The following is a 20,534-nucleotide window of genomic DNA, read 5'->3' on the forward strand; positions in this document are numbered from 1 at the left end:
TTCCACCAGAAACATGGCAGCTGTCCTTGCTCTGGCAACACAAATACTTAGATGGTAAGAAATATGTTCAAGCTAGTGATATTATAAACCTTTTAGATACACTTTTATTCTTATATCTTGTAAGCTGGGGATTCACTTCCAAAATAGCTTTCCTATTTAATACAGCATATATAGGTTATAAAACCCCAAAGGTTTAATCAGCACTTTTTTTACTGAAGTTCATTAATGGGTTCGCCAAATTACCTAGCCCAGAACTGTGTGTATATATTATTAAACCCTATTTTGAGTTTGCATATTACCTTCCTTAAGAATGCATTAGTTCCTCTGTTTGATGTTTTATATTTTTACAAAGATACTCAAAAGTTTTGTCTTATTAAGAGAAAAATTGCATAGAATGAGAAGAACTTCTTAGGTAACTTTGGAATCTTTTAACTTGCAAATTAGCAATGAAAGCACTGAGATAAATCTTTGGGAATATATTTGAAGTCTTAATGAAAGGGTCAGATTACAAAAAGCCATAGTGGGAGTATTATATGAGGAAGCTTTAAAGTTAGTTGCAGTGTATTAAAAAAACAACATTCAAATAAATTATTTTTCACTGCAGTATGCCAAGTTTTTGGAGATAGAATTAAAATTGGGTTTTCATTTTAGACCAAGTATAATACTAGACTATAATACTGCATATACTAGTGAGATCCAAATGCCCATGGTGTTCCAAGAGAACATTTTCCCTCAGGCATTTGAAATGTAATGCTTCTTTAATATTCTCTGTTGGATATTGTTAGAATGGAATTTCAAATATTTTCTGCAATTTGAGTTAAAGATTACTGAATAATGCTGAGCAGCAGAAAATTTTTGAAGCGTACATCTAAAGCTGGCATAGTAGCTTAATGTCCTGTTGTTTCTTGCTTTAGCAAAATTAATTTCTTCAGTCTTCAACCACGAATTCACGCACCACCTGGAGATACAAACCCATAATTTAACTGTGCTGTATTTCTAGCTCCCTTGCCTAACACACACTGAGGCCAGACCCTCTATGTCAGGCAAGTAGAACAGAAAAAGGCCATTTCAGAGCAATACTTTATATTCTCCCAAATCAGACAGTAAGCAACTTCAAAACCAGTATCTGGCCCATTATTGTAAATAAATGGGATTACAGGCCATGAAACAAAAGCACATTTTATTATATAGATAAGAGTAACACCTTTCCAATAAACATTCAAAAGGCTTTTATCCAATTAAAGTCCAATTTTTTCACCATATCTGTGGTAGTGCTTTACCATGGCTATTCTTTACAGGTAAGGGTAGAATGTAAGTTGAGCAGAAAGCCATAGCTGCATCATTCTAAAAGGAAACTAGAAAAACACAAACTGCAATCATGATTCCTGTTGCTTGATTACTGCATGGAGAAGCCTCCTTCACCTAAACCTTTCCACCGTTTGTGTCATGATATAAGCAGTCAATTACCCAATTTTTTTTTCCATGGCCATTGCTCCCTTCTCATTCATACTGGGCACATGACTACCCTGAGCTCAAACCCCATCCCAACCTGACAGGACAACTCTAAATGACTTCATGACAGGTTCCAAATTTTCTAACATTTTCTTTGAGCAGGCCATTAAGATAAAAATTTATCAGTCTTTTCCACACACAAAGAATTATACTTTTATACAATTAACTTCAAAAAATCAACACCATAAGACATCATTCTCCTTCCACTGGTATTTCTAGGGATATTTTCTTTGAAACACTATTAAATTCTTGTGGAAAAAAAAGGAGAAAAATTTAGTTTGTATAGTGGCAGCTATTAAGAATTTGGCTCTGCAAAAATACTGACATAAATTCACATGGATGTTGCAAAACAAGCTGAAATATTTTAAGCAAACATAATTCCTAGAAATAAGCCTAATGAGAAAACATCTTGTAACTGTGCAAGAGATTTGGCATGGAAGAGCATTCATCAGTCATTGTGACATGGACAGGATGCATAAAGGAAGCAGATGGAATCACCCATCTGCACTGCACCTAAAAAATGGAAAGTCATCATCATGGTTGCTAGCTTCTTGTTCAAAATGTATCACTTGATTATCAGGTTATAATGAACAAATGCAAAAGAAAGTCTTAGGAGAGAAAAAGCAAACATTTCTTTTCAGTAGGACCTGTTTCCCTTGACTAAATGCTTACCTCATTTAAAAAACTCACAAGGACATCAGCTTAATGTTTGCATCTTGTGGGGGGAACAGGTGCTGGTGGTCAGGCTGGGCTTCTTTTAATGTTGCAATGAATTAACTTTCAGAGTACAAGGTTTGCTTTGGTAGAACTGGAATTGTTACACAGGTCATCTCCTCTCTAGAATACCAACCTGCCTCTCCTCCAGACAGTGACATCAGTGAGTAGAAAACCCACACATTGCTGTCACAAAGTCTCTGTTCGACCAAGAGAAAGACAGATCTGTGTTAAGGTAGAAGAATCCAGTAACACTGCTTCTCATGCACCAGGAACACAACCCTTCTGTTCAGTTGGAATAATTCAGAGATCAGCTCTGCTGAATTTACAGCCAATACGCCAAAGCCTTTGTGCCGTGTCCAGCGTGGTTGTTTGGTTTGTGGGTTGGTTTTGTTTGGCTTTGTTTTTAAACAGGGATTCTCCGTATCCCGGACCTTGTAGCAACCGTGAGAAGAAAACCCTCCAGCAGTGGTGATGAGCACAGATCTCGGGGTCCCTCAGCTCTGGGGGTGCCAGTGTGAAGCCACGGTGCCACCAGCCCCTCTGGTCACTGGTGGAGCCCTGAACTCCTCTGGCCACCAGAGCCTCGGATCTGACGTGCACCCACACCAGAGACCTGAACTCTCAGTGCCCCCCAAACCTACACCACCTGCTCCTACTACCCACCTACTCAGGGAAAACAAATAAAAAAGAACTTTCTGCTACAGTTTTTATTCCTATTTTACTCACAAATAGTTCATAAAGATTACTAATACATATTACATGCAAGCTACAGATCATTTGTGTCTCTTCACAGGCAGCAGGCACAAGAGCACAGGATGTGTTATTACATCCTAGCTACCTGTTAGAAACATGCTGAAGGCTGTAGAAATCAATTAATGATAATTACCCAATTTTAATTAAAAAAACAACTAAGCTGTTACGAAATTAAAAACAAGCAATAAAAAAATTAAACCACTTCCATACAAGGTAAAAATTCTCTTTTAGAAAGAAAGAGAAAACAAAATCTGGATAATAAATGGAATCAGCAAAATCAGCAAAACAAAATCTGAATTATAAATGGAATTAATAGATTCGTTTCTCCCTGACATTTAAGGTCCATGCAGTACTACATAACTGAAGTTTAGAACTGAACAGTGAAAAATTATGTTTGGGACATCAGCACCAGGAATAAAAAAAAAAAAAACAAACAAACAACCCTGTATTAATTTTCTAAACCACAATTTTAATAGTTCTTGTTCATATCTATATATTTTTTAAAATTTATTATAGATTTCTCACATACTTTACAAAATAACTTTTGATCCTCTTAATTCTATTTCAGTATTTTTTGGTAATGTTTTACATTTTTTCTGGAAAAATCTCTTACTATTATTCCCTTGGACCAGAATGCAGAAGAGATCTACAAAACTATTTCAATTCTAGCATTTCTAAGTTTGAACCTGGCCATTACATAGTTAATTTTTCTTACATAGTCTTGTGCATTTTAAATGTTAATTATATCACGCAGACTTAGCTACAAGAGACATGACTTGGTAACAACAATTGTAAGTAAATGCATAAGATAAAAAACCTGTATTAGACATAGAGAGGATAATAAAAAGAAAACTTCACAAATTATTGAAAAGTAAGTGTAAGGACTTACCTAAAAATATTAATCAGTTTCTATAGAAGGCAATGAAATAAAAGATAATCCCATCCAAAATACAGTTAAAGAACACAGCCATCTGTTAAGAGAGAATAATTCATTTAAAAATATTTTTTTAAAAAATTAAGAGACAATTCTGGCAGAGCACCCTTCAAAACTACTAGTTGCCTTGAAAAATAATACTTAATCCCCTGAAAATGGAGATTAAAACATCTGAATACTTCAGTGTGTTGTTTAATTACCGATTTCTACGTAATTCAGTATCTTTTGAGTGCAAAAATTGCAGTGTATTTGAAAGTTAGCCAAGAGCCCAATTCACATGCACACTGAATTTCCATTACTTCATTTGCACGTCATGTTTCTATTTATGCAGCTTTTTGGCTTACAGTGCTACATGAAAGCCTCATATTAATGAAACACTGGGGAGAATTAAGGAATTTTTTTTTTAATTACATTTAAATTTTGCTTGGAAAACATCAAAGCTTAACAAGTAGAAACAAAATTTAAGAAGGAAATACTGTTGAGTTTGAACTGTAAAGTAATAACTGTAGTAGTCACTGTAATAATAAGGTAGTAACTGTAATACTAGAATTATAAAGTCAGTTTAAGCTGACTTTAAAAATTACATCACATTCATAAAAGGCAACATTTTAAAATATCTTCAGTTAATCAGCACAGACAACAACTGAGTCCAACTTGGACTAATTATACTGGGATTGAAAATAAACTGAAAAACATGCTTGTGACAAACAAAAGCATTGACATCAAAACAAATCACTTTCAACACAAAGTAACAAGATCTTTTGTTATCTCCAACTACAAATAATTCCAGGAGCACAAGCTTGGGCAAAAAAGGAGTAAGAATAGGAAAAGTCTTACCTACAGAAAAAAAATTGAAAGCTTCAAGTTAAGCTCTTAACTGAAATCCATTAAATCAATAAAATCTGTTATGCTGACACAGACAAATCAGTTTACAGGCTGCTAACATCGATTTAACTGAAAATTGATAAGAAATCAATTAAACTGAACCAATTATGGTCAGTGGAAATCACCTTATGTGGGTCCACATCAGATTTTGTGTATATTTAAATCTTATACCGTCTTAAATAGTGTTAATTAAGTCTGGGTGCAGAAAAGGTTGAGTCACCAGGGTAAAGCATCTTAGGCCACACTGAGAAATTCTGTGTTCAACAAGTTCCCTCCTCCTTGCCAAGATTCCCTCTGCTTCCCAGCAAGCCAGACCTGTGCTCCGCTTTAATATAAGGACTAGAGTAAGACTTCAAATTGCTTCAGTATACATGCTCCTCCTTACATTGATTTTTTTAAAAATTATGTTTGGAACATCAGCACCAGGAATAAAAAAAAAAAAAAACAAAAAAAAAACAAAACAAAACAAAAAAAACCAAAAAACTTCAACCCTGTATTAATTTTCTAAAACACAATTTTAATAGATCTTGTTCGTATCTATAAGGACTAAAGTCAGATTTCAAATTGCCTCAGTACACATGTTCCTTAGATTGTTTTTTTGGGTTTTTTTAATACCTACTATAAGGATTAGAGTAAGATTTCAAACTAATCCTGCAGAAAAGCACTGGGACAAGGGAGACCTGCAGAAAATTAACAGGGAATCCTGTCAGGACCTGCGGGAAAAGAAAAATCAACCGTGCGGTCCAAGCCCACCCTTTGCATCCTAAGCAGAGCTGAAGCTCTGCTGTGATTTATGCCGGTACCAGCCTCCGTCACAGCCAGACCAAAGGAATTTACTCCACTCAACAATTCGAAATACAAGTCAAGGAGCAGCTTTATTTTTGTACAAACGATCGCTAGCTTAGCTACGCAGCTCTACCAGCGGAACAGCACAGGTAAGCTCCCAGCTTTCCCTGAAAACCAAAAGGAAAGGACCAAGCAGCGGGATGGCGGGGCCGCATGAGGCGCGGGGCCGCATGAGGCGCGGGGCCGCATGAGGCGCGGGAGCGCGCCCGCGGCTCCCCAGAGGAGGCGGCGGGAGGGAACGCGCGGGGAACGCGAGGGGAACGCTCTGCCCGCCCCGGGCTCGCGGCTCCGGGATCCCCGGGGGGGTTTCGGGCCGGGCAGGGCAGGGCAGGGCAGGGCAGGGCAGGGCCGGCCGCGCACTCGCTCTCGCACCCACCGAGCGCTCCGAGGCGGCGGGGCGGGCGCGCCGCCGGCACCGGGGCCTGTCCCGCGCGTCGCCTCAGCAACCGCGCGCGCCGCCCCCCGCGCATGCGCCGCCACCGCCCCCTCCCCGCCGAGCGCGCGTGCGCCGCCCGAGAAGCCCGCGCCTGCCGCAGCCCCCACCCCTCGCGGCCGCGCGGCTCTTCAATGAATGGGGCGAGGTGGGGAGAAGCAACCGCCAATGGCGTGCGGGGGCGCGGCGCGCCGCCCCCAGGCACGATGGGAATTGTAGTTCTCTCCGGCAGGGGAGCAGCGCTAGCTGGCGGCGACCACGACTACAAGCCCCAGGCGGCCGCGCGCGGCCGAGCGCCCCGCCCCCTCACGGCAGCTCGGCGCAGCGCTGCCACGGCCGCAGTCGCGCCGCAGAGGTGACCCCGAGCAGCGAGCGGATCCGCAGCTCCCGCAGACATGGTCGGTACCGGGCCCGCGGCGCTACCGCTCCCCTCGGGCTCCTTCGGCTCGGGGCAGGGCTGAGGAGGCGACCCCGAAATGGCGTCGCCTCCCCCGCCGGGCCGCGCCGCTCCCGGGAGGGCCGGGCAGTGAGGGGCAGGGGTGACCTGGCGGTGGCACCGGAGCGGCCGGGCCCGGCGGCGCCCCGCGGAGCCGCGCCGCGGTGACCTTCGGGCGGGGACGCGGGGTCGGTGCCGGCCTGGCGGCGGCTCAGCCTCTCCTGCCCCAGGCCCTGCGGGGAGGGCGCGCTGTGCCCCCGCGGGAGCAGCGAGCTCCCCGCGCTGGGCTCCCGCTCCAAGGGCCGATGGAGCCCTTTCCCAGCGCCCAGGCTGCGACATCGCCCTCGGGACGCGGGGGCTGGCAGCGCCTTCGCTCCTGACAGGTTTTGGTGCGGTTCTGTGTTAGCTCAAGGGAAAGTGCTTGTGCAATGTCTTTATTGGCTCCTGCTTGCTGTCGGAAATCCAGCTGTTTGTTCAGACTCTCTAGATTGTCAGGGAGTCCTTCGAGTTCTGCACTGAGGTTACAGAGGTGAGCTGCAGTGCTCTGCTTTTCTGTGTGTACATATAGATATATAAACCTGCACAGAGACCTTGCTTTCCTTTCTAGGCATGAAAATATCTCTGTGTTTTTCTAGACTCAATGCCCTGTTACGCAAACCTTCACTTTTAGTATTTTGCTGTAGAAAGGATGCTTGCATGCTCTGAAACTAGCTAATTTCAGCTATACACTAAAAAGATCGAAATCTGTAAATTGTATCCTTATTTTCCACTCTTTCTATTTAAAATGGGGATTTGCAGGACTGACAACATGACAGCAAGCTCTAGTTTGCATGGGAACTCTCAAAGCATTGAGATTGATGAGCTGACATGGATGGGCTGTTCTCACAAGAACTTTGATGTCCAGACTTTTCATGTGGAGTTGGGCAGAGGCTTTAAATTTCTGAAATAAAATCATCTATCAGTGCAAGCACCATTAGGTCAATGAAATGGAAAAAGTTTTACAGGGTACCTGTGTCAAGGTCATTCCTTGAGGAAGGAATGCCCTTGGAATTGCTTTGGTCTCTGAACCACCGCGCTGCTGGTGTTCTTCAAGTGCACAGCTGCCTTGCTGAGACTTTCTGCTCCGTTTCCAATCCTGTTTCTTGTCCCCACATCTCTGCTTTAAGAAGGGAGAGCAAAGGGAAAGTTCCTTAGGCAGACTCTAGACTTTGGAAGAGATAAAAATATATTTTAATGATTAAGTAATTATTGTAAAGCAAGGTGGGATAGCTTAGTTGGCTGGAATAGCATTCAATATTCAGGAATAATGTTAAACTGGTGGTATTTTATAGACAAGCTTATCAGCAATAATCTGTATAGAGATCTCTCATAACTGCAATTAGCAATGCAAAGTCTATCACTTGTGTAGTCAGGATGTTCCTGTCACAACATTTAATAGGTTGTGAGTTATCTTCTACTTACCTTTGTAACCTCCTGAATCAGTTTTGCAGTGCAGTGCTGTTTGCAGGTATGGCACAAATGTTTGGGGTCTGCTGATACCAGCTGTAATCACAGAAATAACTGAGGCTCTGAGTTCTTAAGCCAGAGTGTGTGGGGAGGGCGTTAAGACCTCAAATTCCTAACTTGATATTGGAGGCTTTGCTTTCATCTGTGGTAGTTTAGGAGGGGGAGAGATCCTACATTTTGTGGATTAGATGAAGAAGGGTATGTGAGGATGCAATGGTCAGTTGCTGGGGCTTTTTTTCCCTCATCCTTCTTATCATTACTTCTGCTACTCTTTTATTTTCCTAAAGCTTTATAACTCTGCATCGGTTGAATGTGGAGTGGGGAAGGCTTTGGAACAAAATAGTTCAGCTGGTTGTTGCTTAATTTGTCCTCTAGTTCCTGTATACCTGAGAGTGAGTAAAGGTCACCCCTGCAGTTACCACAGCATGAAAGGCCTGCAGGAGCCAAGTCACGGGTTAAAGTGTCTGGACATGAATGTCTGGAACCTACAACTTCTGTTGGGGAGCTTCTCATCTCTCTAAAAGTAGCCTCAGACACTCAGTGAGGCCAGTTTTAATACGAGATGTAAGGTTTTTTTTGGTGAGGGTTATCCACATTTTGTAAGCAGCAGAATGTTTTTGGTTTGTTAATCCAGCTTCTGGGTTTAAGAGAGAGCATGGAAGTTTGTTTGATGCTAAATCCACACAATTGGTGCAGGGGTAGAAAGGTTTGGGGAATGCACTGAATCCAATGTACTGAAGGTTTGGAAAGAAAAGACAAGTAGGCTGCACTCTTCACCTTATTTTAGCTTGTGTGTTTTCCTCCTCCAGCCCCAAATGAGGGACAACGGGAAAGATGGTAGTAAGCAAACATAATTATGTTGAGAAGGAGGAGCTGAGTCATGACAGAAGGTTTGAGGTTTTTTTTAGAGACTAAATGCTAAGTTTGTCTCAGTAAAAAAATAATAAATAGTCCTACTTCTTACTTTTTTATCTTCTACTCCTTCCCTTTCCTGTTGTTATGCTTATCCACCATAATGCTAGTGGATAAATTGGCATTTTTTATGTTTTAATCAGACTGGCTTATAAAATTCATAGACTGGGAAAAAAAAATCTCTTTTCCTTTCCCCCTTTTGTGACACTACCCTAGAAGAAAGAACCTTAAAATCTTTCTTCTATTCACTGGAAATTCTGAAATCAATTCACAAGTGATTTCAGATACTGTATAAATATAAAGAAAACATGTTTTGCTGCTACCTGTGTGGGTTCTGGAATAGCTTAGCACGGGATCACTTTTTTATATGATGGGGATTTTGCCAAGCCAAGGTTTTGCAGCACTGTAACTTTTCAGTACTTATTTTACTAACTAATGTGGTTAGCTGCCTTAAAAGAGTGTTCATTGTTCCATTTATATAAATAAAATGTAGATTCTTAGAAACATGCTGAAGAGTTGGCTTGAAAATTCGATATGCATCTAAATCCATGCTGCCCATCATCATTTAGATGTTAGGGTACATTTCCCTGCTCAAGAATAGAGTACCAGAATTATTTTTAGATTTAAACCACCAAGAATTGATTGTCTGCTCTCCTTCCCCTCATAGTGAAGTTTGGATGAAGTTAGAGGGGTGTAACTCATAGTAGGACGAGTTCAAAAGATAATAATGCACTTCAACACCACGTAACAGGCAGCTGGGTAATGAGATATTTAAAGAATCATTCCCATAATGAAGGCCAGGTCTAAATCTGTGACTTTAGTAGTTTACCTTCATCATTATGCTCTGATTTTATCTAGTATGTGATAAAATGGGGTAGGTAGCCTAATTTTTTAAATTATCTAACACTAGTGTGCTTGGCTGGTCACTTGTGCAGAGAGAATACACTGGAAGCCCCACATGGTTTTCCTATAAATATCAGTGACAGGAATCCTGGTTGGAAGGGATCTGTAGAGGTCATAGAGTCTGCCTTCTTTCTTGCTCCATGCCTGGAAGTTCTCTAATCCAGCCTGCCAGGCAGACTTTTGACTGATAGATCATGTCATAGGTGGTTTGGTCTGGGCCTTGGAAACTGCCAGGGGTGAAGCTTATACAGACCCTCTGGGTACCCTGTTCTGCTGCAGCAGTACCACACAATCAAGAGTTTTTCTCTTAATTTGTAGCTGTTGCACCCTGTTCTGCCACTGCTGAGAGGTGTTGGGAGCAGTGTTATTTTTCTCTGTGAAGTTGTGGTGGTCTGCTGTTAGATCCCCCTTATCCTCTGCCTTTGCAGACTATGTCCAGCACCCTCAGCCTCACCTTACAGGCCCCAGAACCATACAGAACTCAGGTTTTCAGAATTGGGCTCAGTACTCCATCTGCAATATCACCAGCACTGAGTGCAAGGCGTGTCTTTGCTCTGCAGCTTTTCATAATGTAGCCCAGAATGCAATTAAATCACTTCTTTCACATTCAGTTATGCCTAGTCTGTATCTCAAATGATCATCTTTTAATTTTCTGAAGAAGTGGGCTTGGCATTCCAGCAGGCTGGTCAGTCTGCTTGTTCCTGTCCTAGCACAATCTGCCCCAGCCCTCTTGCCTCTAAAGACAAAGGGAAATACAAATCACAGGTTTACAAAATACTGGGTTATTCATGTCCTCTGCCACGTGGACCATTTTGATAGAATCATAGAATGCTTTGGGTTTGAACAAACTTTGAAACGTCATTGGTCCACCTCCCTCCATTTGGCAGGGACATCTTCAACAAGACCAAGTTTTTCAGAGATCTGTCCAATTTGACCTTGAATATTTCGAGGGGTGGGGCAACCACCACTTATCTGGACAATCTGTGCCAGTGTTTCACCATCCTTATTGTAAAGTATTTATTTCTTATCTTGGTCTGTCCTCTTTTAATTTTAGAACTGTTGCCTCTTGTCATTTCATAACAGGCCCTACAAGAAGTTTGTCCTACTCTTTGTACAAGTCCCCTTTTAGCATTGGAAAGCCACTTTGGTACCTTTTCTTCTCCAGACTGACCAACCCAAACTCTCACAGCCTTTAATTTTCAATATTAAATAACATTTGGATTTCTCCCAGTCCCGGTTCTGCTTAACAAAGTGTCATTTTGCTACAGGGCAAGCCCTTATTCCCCTCTCATTTGCAATATAGTAGCATTTTGGCAGTCTTCTCCCAATCTTTTGGAGTTCTGGGGCAGTTTGACAAAAGACAGTTGTATTATGGATAGTAATGTCTGTATTTGTTCATAATGTAGCTTTTGTCTGTGGATTAGTTAAATTTTTGCCTAACAGTTCAGGGAGGCAGTAGTTTTAAGTCCACTAGATTCTTTGGTTTCTGGCATTCATTAAGTCTTTGCTTGCAAATAAGCATTCAAAGTGCTTAATGGGAACAGCCCTTGAAATTGGAAGAATCTGAAAACCAGTCAAGTGCCACAGCTTGTGAAACTTCTGTAGTAAATTTCAAGTATGAATGGGTGGGGTGTATGTTGTATTGTCTTTATGTTAACAAGGCAGTGTTGAAGGGAATGCAACATTTTTCAAATACATAATTATTGCTGGCATTCTGCAAGATTTCCAGAAGCAATTCTTAAGGATCCTTTTTGCAGCTGTGGTATGTTTCTGTAAAACCAACAGGGAAATTGCTGGTAGTTCTTGCTGGCAGAACCAGAAGTGTGATCTCAGGAGCTGGGGCTGATCCACCTTTAGGCACACACTTTCATCCAGGTTAAATAATCATAACGTTCTTGCTGCAGTAACTTAGCTTTTAACTGGTGTGAGGCTGTGTGGAGCTGTGGGTAAGGCTGTGTCATTTCCTTGCAGGGTGAGCCTGTCAGAGTGCTGGTGACTGGAGCAGCTGGGCAGATTGCTTACTCCCTCCTCTACAGCATTGCCAAGGGCGATGTCTTTGGCAAAGACCAGGTAACTCTCACACAGAATTCCCAGAACGACCAGGGTGGAAGAGACCTTCAAGATCATCGAGTCCAACCCAGCCCAACACCTCAACTCAACCCTGGCACCCAGTGCCACATCCAGGCTTTGTTAAACACACCCAGGGATGGGGACTCCACCACCTCCCCAGGCAGCCATTCCAGTACTTTTATCACCCTTTTTGTGAAAAACTTTTCCCTAATATCCAACCTGAATTTCCCTTGGCTCAGCTTGAGGCTGTGCTCTGGTTCTGTCAGTGCTGCCTGGAGAAGGAGCCCAACCCCAGCTGAGCACAGCCACATTTCAGGAGCTGTGGGGAGTGCTGAGGTCACCTCTGAGTCTCCTTTTCTCCAGGCTGAGCACCCCCAGCTCCAAATTCCTCACAGGGTTTGTGTTCCCAGCTCCTCTCCAGCCTCGTTGCCTCCCCTAGATGTGCTCAAGCGTCTCAATGTCCTTCCCAAACTGAGGGGCCAGAGCTGGACACAGCACTCGAGGTGGGGCCTCACCAGTGCCAAGTACAGGGGAAGGATGACCTCCCTGCTCCTGCTGGCACAGGAATGAATGAATGTCAGAACTGCAGTGCCTGGGACTGGTTTCCTCACAGACACTCAGAATGGTTTACCAATGTGGAAGTCATTTCTTCCTTAAGTGGGGAAATGGGAGTTCTGCTCTGTTATGCAAGCTGTCAGATGTTGGTTGTGCTGAGGTTATTTTCTGCAAATGGGTTTTAAATCTTGCACGGGGTAACAGCTGAGTACAAGACAAATTCATTTTCAAAATGCATTGTGCCCAGCTTGCACTAAAGCTTTTCTTTCTTTCCAGCCTCTTATTCTTGTGCTGCTGGACATCACTCCTATGATGACAGTGCTGGAAGGTGTGGTGATGGAGCTGCAGGACTGTGCTCTGCCACTGCTCAGAGGTGGACAAAACAATTTTTTCTTATACCTATGAGATGCTGCAGTACAATTCTTGCATTTGTGAGTCCGTGTAGCTGGCAGGAAGTTAGGCAGAAGAAAATCTTAGATGATCCTTCCTTGGTTTTGTATTTTGTAGAATATAATCAATTTAACTTAGCCTGTAAGCTAGGAAGAATGACATCAAATAGTTTTTGTGAACAGAATTGGCAACGCAGATACCAGGGTTTATATCATCTAATCCTGGGCTTTCAGCCTGAACAAGGAATTGTCAGATACTTGTGCATATGTACATTGTATTCTGGCCCAGGCAGAAAATATAGATATCATTGCTATATTATGTATATTATATTTATTTCAAAATTTAAATTAAAAAAAAAAACCCTAATTTAATCTTAAAAATATCTTCAGTATAAAGATATAAGATAAAAATCCTCAAGCCATGTAAACAAGCTGAGTTCTGATAGTTTAAACAAGCAGAAGAAAGGGAGCAAGTAGGAGTTAGTGTGATTAATATAACATGTGACAAAGAAAGCATGTAGGTAACAGCTCTTGTACAAATCAAACCTTCTCTGCTTTGAATTGGTAAGGGGGCAGCAAAACTTCACTTGTGTTGGTCCTTTCCACTGAAATTTTATTGTAAAAGTAAAGAAAAGCAGATGTACTTATATACATATTTTTAGAAGCAAACAAAATGTATCTTTTTACACAGATTTCTCCTGTGTTTTCCACTTTAGATAAATATTTGTATATAAAACCCATTTACTGGGATGTATTTAATCTGTGGAGGTAGGGCCAAATGACTGTTACTTGTATTTTTGGAAGGGGAAGGTGGTGGTCTTGTCAGATTAGATTATATACTGTCTATGCACAAAAGAATATTCTGTTAGCACTATGCCATGAGTATTTATCTTGCTGAATTCTTTTCCCCCTTTTGTTTTTTTTTTAGAGGTCATTCCAACAGACAAGGAGGAAGTTGCATTCAAAGACCTCGACATAGCAATTCTGGTTGGCTCCATGCCAAGGAGAGAGGGCATGGAGAGGAAGGATTTACTCAAAGCAAATGTGAAAATTTTCAAGTCTCAGGGTGCAGCCTTGGACAAGTATGCCAAAAAGACTGTCAAGGTGAATATAGGAGCTGAATTTAAAACATTAATTCTCTGCTATGTAGAGATCTGGTTACATTGTAGAAGAATATTGCACAGGCAGGAGCCTGTTCAGTGTGGGCATTCCTTTCCTTATGCCCTGGAAAATAGACCAAAAAACAGTCAAGGGTAGATAGGAAACAGAATGTTAAATAGGTGGATGATTTAGTCGTTCATTTGTTTGGTGAAAAAGGTGAGTCCTACATTGTATTGCTGTATTCTACACATACTCTGAGCTGGTTACCACCAATTTGAAAAGCAACCCCATAAAACTGTATTAAAAAAAAAAGAGCAGTCTTTTGCATGTTATCGCTCTTCTCTAGGAGAACTAAATTAACTAAATGCAGCTGCCTCCTTCATATCCATCTGTGTCCTTTAGTATAATGACCCTTAACTTCAGGATCAATGGAATTACAGTTGCACAAAAATCGGTATTATTTAGGTTGTTTGCATCTCACTTGGAGCATTAGAAGATTTTAATTGTTCTCTCTCAGATTCCTTCAGCACAGTTAATGGGATCATGTGGCTGCTCTCCCACTGCTCTTAATCTCAGACCCAGACTCCGACTGTGCTTTGTAACTGACTTTTTAATGTCTGCTGATGAACTTCCTACGGCTTCTAAAGACATGTTTGCTGCTTTATCCAGTTGGAATAGAAACTATCAATATGACTATTGCAGAGTAGTGGAAAACTTACTGAACTCACTTTCAAAAGGGGAAATACAAAGGGAGGTTTGCAGATCAGCTTTTTTGATTTAGAGTATATGGAGTTTGACATAAGTCATTCTAGGCACAAATGAAGGATGAATAAAAATCAGTTTTGCATAGTAATAAATTGATCTAAGTTGAGACAATGTTTTACTTCTAACTGCCTATGAACATTGAGATAAGTAACTGTTCTGGCTTTCTTAATTATAAAGCAATTATATAAAACAGTGGCAGTCAGTCCAGAAAGTATTTAAAAGTGGTTGGTTAAAAGTGCTTGGTGTGTTGCCTGTATCTGGTAGCATGAGTTTTGAAGCCAGGCTGTAGGTCAGTATACAAATCTCCCTAGAAGTCTTGTTCCCTTTCACATTGGATGTCAAGTTAAAGAAAATACCTACCTCGAAAATATTTTTATGTGCAGTTATAGAAGATTGGGTGACTATGAATGACACACTTAAAAAACAACTTTGTTGAAGACAACCAAGAGATTAGAAAACTTAACTTTTAGATAGCTTCTTTGAAGGCCAAGCAGTGTATTTAAGGCAGGTGTTTTGCAGAAATACCCACTTCATCTTTCCTTTTTTCATTCTTAGGTTGTGGTTGTTGGGAATCCAGCAAATACCAACTGCCTGATTGCATCAAAGTCAGCCCCATCCATACCAAAGGAAAACTTCAGCTGCTTAACTCGTTTGGATCACAACAGAGCCAAATCTCAGGTAAAAAAGGGCCTATTGTGTTATCTCTGCTAAATACAAACAGAGCAATGCTTTCAAAGAAGCCTATAAATTGAGAAACTGAAGTCAATGCAATGGACATCTTTAATTTCCAATTAGATTGCTCTGAAACTTGGTGTGACTGCTAATGATGTGAAGAATGTTATCATCTGGGGCAACCACTCCTCCACTCAATATCCTGATGTTAACCATGCAAAGGTAAATGTGAAAGGAAAGGAAGTTGGAGTCTATGAAGCTATAAAAGATGACAGCTGGCTGAAGGGAGACTTTATCCTGGTAAGAAAACTTTTTTTTAATGGTTATTCTGTGCTTGTGCTTTCTCCTAACCTCATCTGAAATTTTTCTCACTAGAATAAGACATCTTCAGATATCTTGTTCCTATCAGTTATTTGCCCTTGGAAAATTAAAAGCTGGAAAGTCTACGTAACTTCCGTTAGAAAAATCCAACTGGAATGCTAAAATGATTCAACAAAGAGTTTTGATCACATTTCTCATGTGAAACTTGTGTGACACAGGAACACCCTTGGCATTTCACTATGGTGACCTTTTGGGGCAGTTTTGTAGATGAAGTGGGATGATTCCTTTGATGCTCCCCACCCACCAGAAAAGGCCAGCAGCTCTTTCCCTGCTCATGCATGTGCACAGATACACACACACAATTTGCAATTCTAAATATGTGGTGTCATCAGCACCATTTCTGAAAAGGAGTCTGAAAAATCTAGGAAATGCCTGCAAGTGTCTTATTGTAGGGTAGTAATAAATAATAATCTAAGTTAGTAAAACAAAATACTGGTATTAATTGATCAAGAGCACAGGCTACCTTAGTGGAATATGAAGGGAAATGGGTTACTAAACCCCTAGATGAATAAAGCTTTACCAAAACTATTAAATTTAGAAACTATTAACTTGAGTATAATGAGGTAGATTCAGCTATCTTCAGGAATTAAATAAATTGTATGCATTAAGTGTTGTAGGATTGAGACCAGCAAGTGTTTCTCATTGGTGTTCAGCAGAAGACCTTAAATGACAGTGTGTTGCTTGAGACAGCTGCTACTGTTGACATGCACAAAGTCTCCTGGTGGGAAAAGTTTGAGACATCTGGTTGGTATGAGAGTAGTCCTAGCTGTAAAGTTGAGGAATGAGCCTCTGAAACATTGCTGCAATTGTGTTGGCAAAACTCTTTTAGATTGTATTTCTAGTTTGTATACTATGTTTGTTTAGTGAAAGAACTGTATCTTTGCTGATAAAATTAAACAATTACATACAACAATGGCATTTACTAACAGCATGTAGCCCAAGCCGTGGTTTTGCTGCTTTACAATTCAGTTATGGTTGGGTTTTTTCCTTAATTGCAGACTGTTCAGCAACGTGGAGCAGCTGTTATTAAGGCCAGGAAGCTGTCCAGTGCCATGTCAGCTGCCAAAGCTATCTGTGATCATGTGAGGGACATCTGGTTTGGCACTCCAGCGGTAAGATGTGGCTATTAAAGTGCTTGTTTGCTAATACTTTCATTGTGTGCCCACCTCCCTGACCTTGAGTGTCTGTGTGTTCAGAGGAAAGAATCTTTTTCTGCAGTAAGTTGTGTCAAAAGAGATAAAGGATATAGAAAATCTTGAAAATTTGGCCTGCTTCTAGCGGTGAAAAATGTCTTTATCTCTGACTTTTCTCATTTCAGGGGGAGTTTGTTTCAATGGGAGTAATTTCTGATGGCAATTCTTACGGTGTTCCTGAAGACCTGCTATATTCATTCCCTGTTGTGATCAAGGTAACTAGGCTGTATTTAAACCCATATATCTTCTGCAAGACCTATTAAACTGTCATGTGAGCTTGTTAGTAGCAGTGTGGGACTGCAGTTTCTGGGATGTGGGGGTTTAGCAGTCACTCTTTCACAGAGAGGACTCTTATTAACCAAGTGAAGTTAACTTGATTGTCAGCTAAGTGCTGGTAGACAAGTACAATCTGACATGACTAGCTGGTGCCAGTTGCATTCTTTATCTGAAATAAAATTAACTTCTGCCTGATGTGGTTTTTAGGGCCATTAGCTGTGTTCTTATGTCACAAAGTTTCTTTCATGCAGACTGAATGAAGCCTGTTCTTACATGGAGGGCTTTTTATTTGTTTGTTTTCAATCAGGACAAGACCTGGAAGTTTGTTGAGGGTCTTCCTATTAATGATTTTTCTCGTGAGAAGATGGATCTTACTGCTAAGGAGTTAACTGAAGAGAAGGAGACTGCTGTGGAATTCCTCTCCAGTGCATGACTAAGTCAGGAGGAAATACAAAATCATTTCAGAGTGGAAGAATCGAAAAGCCGTCTGTAGGTCTGCTACCAAGCACCAATACTGTATCCAAGCCAGCTGTCTGTGGCCATTGTGCATTTTAAAGTTCATATGCTTACTGGTACTGTCGTGCCTCTTGAGTTATTAGCAAAATATTATTAAAGAAGTAAAACTAGTTTGTTGACCAAAGTTTTTGTCTGTTCAATACTAGTTGCTTTTGTGTATGGTACAGGATAATTGTTTGCCTCAGCCTCGGCTACTAACGCACAATCTGAGTTTTGGTTAGCATTTGGCACCACTGGAACACGTCCCAGTCCATGATCACTTCAGCAGCCTCTGTCTCAGCTGAAAGTGGAATTAGTAATTCTCCTTGAACTGATAGTTCAGTGACCCGAGTCCATCGCTGGACAGACTTCAAGTAAATACATTTCACTCTGGTTATGCTTACAATGTTTGTCAGTAGAAATATTAAAAGTTGTTCAATCAGATAATGGCTAAGAGTAGTCTGTTGCACTTTATTTGCATGTTTTAGTTATGTAACTAACACAGTTTGATAGTACAAGATAAAAAAGTCTTGAAAGCCTGTTTTGGGAAACTGAGGAAAACTAGTTTAAGTTTTAAGCATTACTAACTTTTGTGATGATTAACATTTCCCTTTGCCTGAGTTGGTGTCTGTCCTGTTCTAATAGCAGTTCCTGCCTTGTACTAAAGTAAATCTTGGTCTGTCATATCTGGAGTCATCTCATTTTTCTTTTTTTGGTTTGTTTTCATTTAATGAGGATTTGAAAACCAGAACTTTTTGGACAAGAAAAGGAACGGTTAAACTGAATTATAAGCAAATTGAATGGTTTCTTTGAGGATTTACCAGCCAGAATATAAAATAAATCAGCAAACATCAGTAAGCTTATCCATAAAAATAAGTCTGCTGTCAGAACATTACTGTACTGATTTAAGTACAGTGACAATGATGCAGCAGAGACTTATATGTAAAGTTGAAAGGGGAGAGAAGCATTTCAGGAAATGGGAATATGCTGCAGCACAGGGCACAGTGGGTGAACACCATGAATGCTTATGAAGCAGCTGTTGCAAGCATTTATACATTTTTGCAGTCTTAAAAATAGACAGGAAGTATACACAGTTGTATTTTTTCACTGCTTTTCTCATTTCTCTGAGCCCCTTAGAGTTTAATTTTGAGGAGAAAATTTCACGCACCTGTCTTCATGACAGTTTGGGCACTTCTGCAGAAATTAGGGAGGGAAGAAAAGCTGCCAATGTCTTTGTTGACTGCCTTCTGGCAGTTCCATGGAAAGTCAGGAAAATCTCATTTCAACATGTGCTCAGGGCTCAAAGGAATTCATTGCAGTAATTACCATGCTACAATTTATTTTAAATTAAGGTGGTTTTGTAGTGAATATTACAGGAGATGGCTGCAGTGTATACTGTTACTTGGTGTAAAAAGACTTAAGGAAAAAGTGCACATCTATGCCTGATAAATATAAATATAAATATAAATATAAATATAAATATAAATATAAATATAAATATAAATATAAATATAAATATAAGTATGGGTTGATAAATGCTGCTGGTGTTTTATGCCATACCTACTGTAGGTGTAAGGAATCACCACGTAAGGAATTAGCTTTAAGAAAGAAAATCTGGAAGATCTGGCTCTTCAGGGCTTTTTGATGGCTATTTTAAAGCAGCCTTCTGCAGGAGACAACTAATTTTTTGTAAAGTAATGCTTCTAACCATGTATCAGAACCCTTCCATTGTAAGCTCTGCACTTGATAGCGTATCTCTCCTGATGCACTGAACTCCAGTTAACAGTTGCACTGACATTTACCTCATGCTGAGTTTAAGCACTGTTTCTGTTCCCTCCACACTTCCATGAACCAGTTGAACAGGAAATCTCTCACCTGCTCATTGTCCAAGTGCTTTGCTATCCTGCTACTCACAAGCTACCACGTGGTGAATATTCTTTGTATTGGAAGTTACTCTCCAGTTACTGATGAGGTATTTCCAGGGCACAAAGTCTTTCTGTGCAGAAAAGGCTTGTACATCCATTCTTTACTTCTCCAAGTACATTGATTACTTCTCCAAGAAAACAAAAGCTAGGACTCCAAGCAACAACTCCTGAGAGAGTGTATACAAGCATTCTTTGAGAAACAAATCCCAGGGGAAATTAGGGCTGGAATTGTCAGATCCACTTGTGGAAGGTTCCTAGATGGAGCAGCTGAGGACATTAGGGCTCCTGGCTGAGTCTGTGTCAGCAGAAAGGCTCCCAGGGAAGGCTGGAAATTGTTCAGCCAGGCTGGCATGCCTTGTTGGGGAACACCAAATCCCTGCATCCCAAATCCTCCCTTCGTGCTCCTGAAACTGCACAAGGCAGGCTGCTAATCTGATCTCTTTGTGCTTTCTTGACAGCTTTCCATTCCCAGGAAGAATTCTTTTGAGAGGGAAAAGAAGTAAAGCTTTTCCCCAAATGAACAAAAAAATGATTCCAAGTTTGTCTCGCATCATCATTCTCCCAGTACAGCTGTTCCTGCGATTTCTTATAGTAACTCAGCTGAAGTTGGAAACCCCAGATCTAAGAAATTAATCTAAATCAACATTATACTGGTACTCACCACAGAACTTCACCCCTGGGCAGAGTTATAAGCCATCACATCACATCCAATCAATAGGTTTGAATCTCACTTTCCTCAAGGGAAGGCAGGAGAACTTCTCTGGCAAGTGCTGTCAGAGCACTGGATTTACAAACCTGAGGAAAGATGTCCTGATTAAGCTTATTAGAATTATTTCCTTTTTTTCTTCCTCCCCTCCCCCTCCAACCTCCCAACC

The 20,534-nt window shown here is 40.9% G+C and overlaps 2 protein-coding genes across 2 annotated transcripts in view; one reads left to right on the forward strand and one right to left on the reverse strand.

Moving 5' to 3' along the window:
* The window catches only part of WDPCP (WD repeat containing planar cell polarity effector), a 148,702-nt gene extending 142,575 nt beyond the window's left edge, over positions 1-6,127 (reverse strand). The window contains exons 1-2 of the mRNA XM_021555836.2: positions 6,024-6,127; positions 3,872-3,953 (exon numbers count right to left, since the gene is read on the reverse strand). The gene's annotated coding sequence lies outside the window, so the exon portion shown is untranslated. The remainder of the gene's footprint in view (positions 1-3,871; positions 3,954-6,023) is intronic.
* A 222-nt stretch (positions 6,128-6,349) lies between these two features.
* MDH1 (malate dehydrogenase 1) lies at positions 6,350-18,418 on the forward strand. Its single transcript, XM_021555837.2, has 9 exons — positions 6,350-6,478; positions 11,809-11,907; positions 12,739-12,835; positions 13,780-13,955; positions 15,273-15,395; positions 15,513-15,689; positions 16,769-16,882; positions 17,089-17,178; positions 17,547-18,418. The coding sequence occupies exons 1-9, from the start codon at positions 6,476-6,478 to the stop codon at positions 17,670-17,672; spliced, it is 1,005 nt and encodes a 334-aa protein (XP_021411512.1). The 5' UTR covers positions 6,350-6,475; the 3' UTR covers positions 17,673-18,418.
* Positions 18,419-20,534: the final 2,116 nt, after the last annotated feature.

The sequence above is a fragment of the Lonchura striata genome, chromosome 3 (genome assembly GCF_046129695.1).
Source record: "Lonchura striata isolate bLonStr1 chromosome 3, bLonStr1.mat, whole genome shotgun sequence".
NCBI classification, from domain to species: domain Eukaryota; kingdom Metazoa; phylum Chordata; class Aves; order Passeriformes; family Estrildidae; genus Lonchura; species Lonchura striata.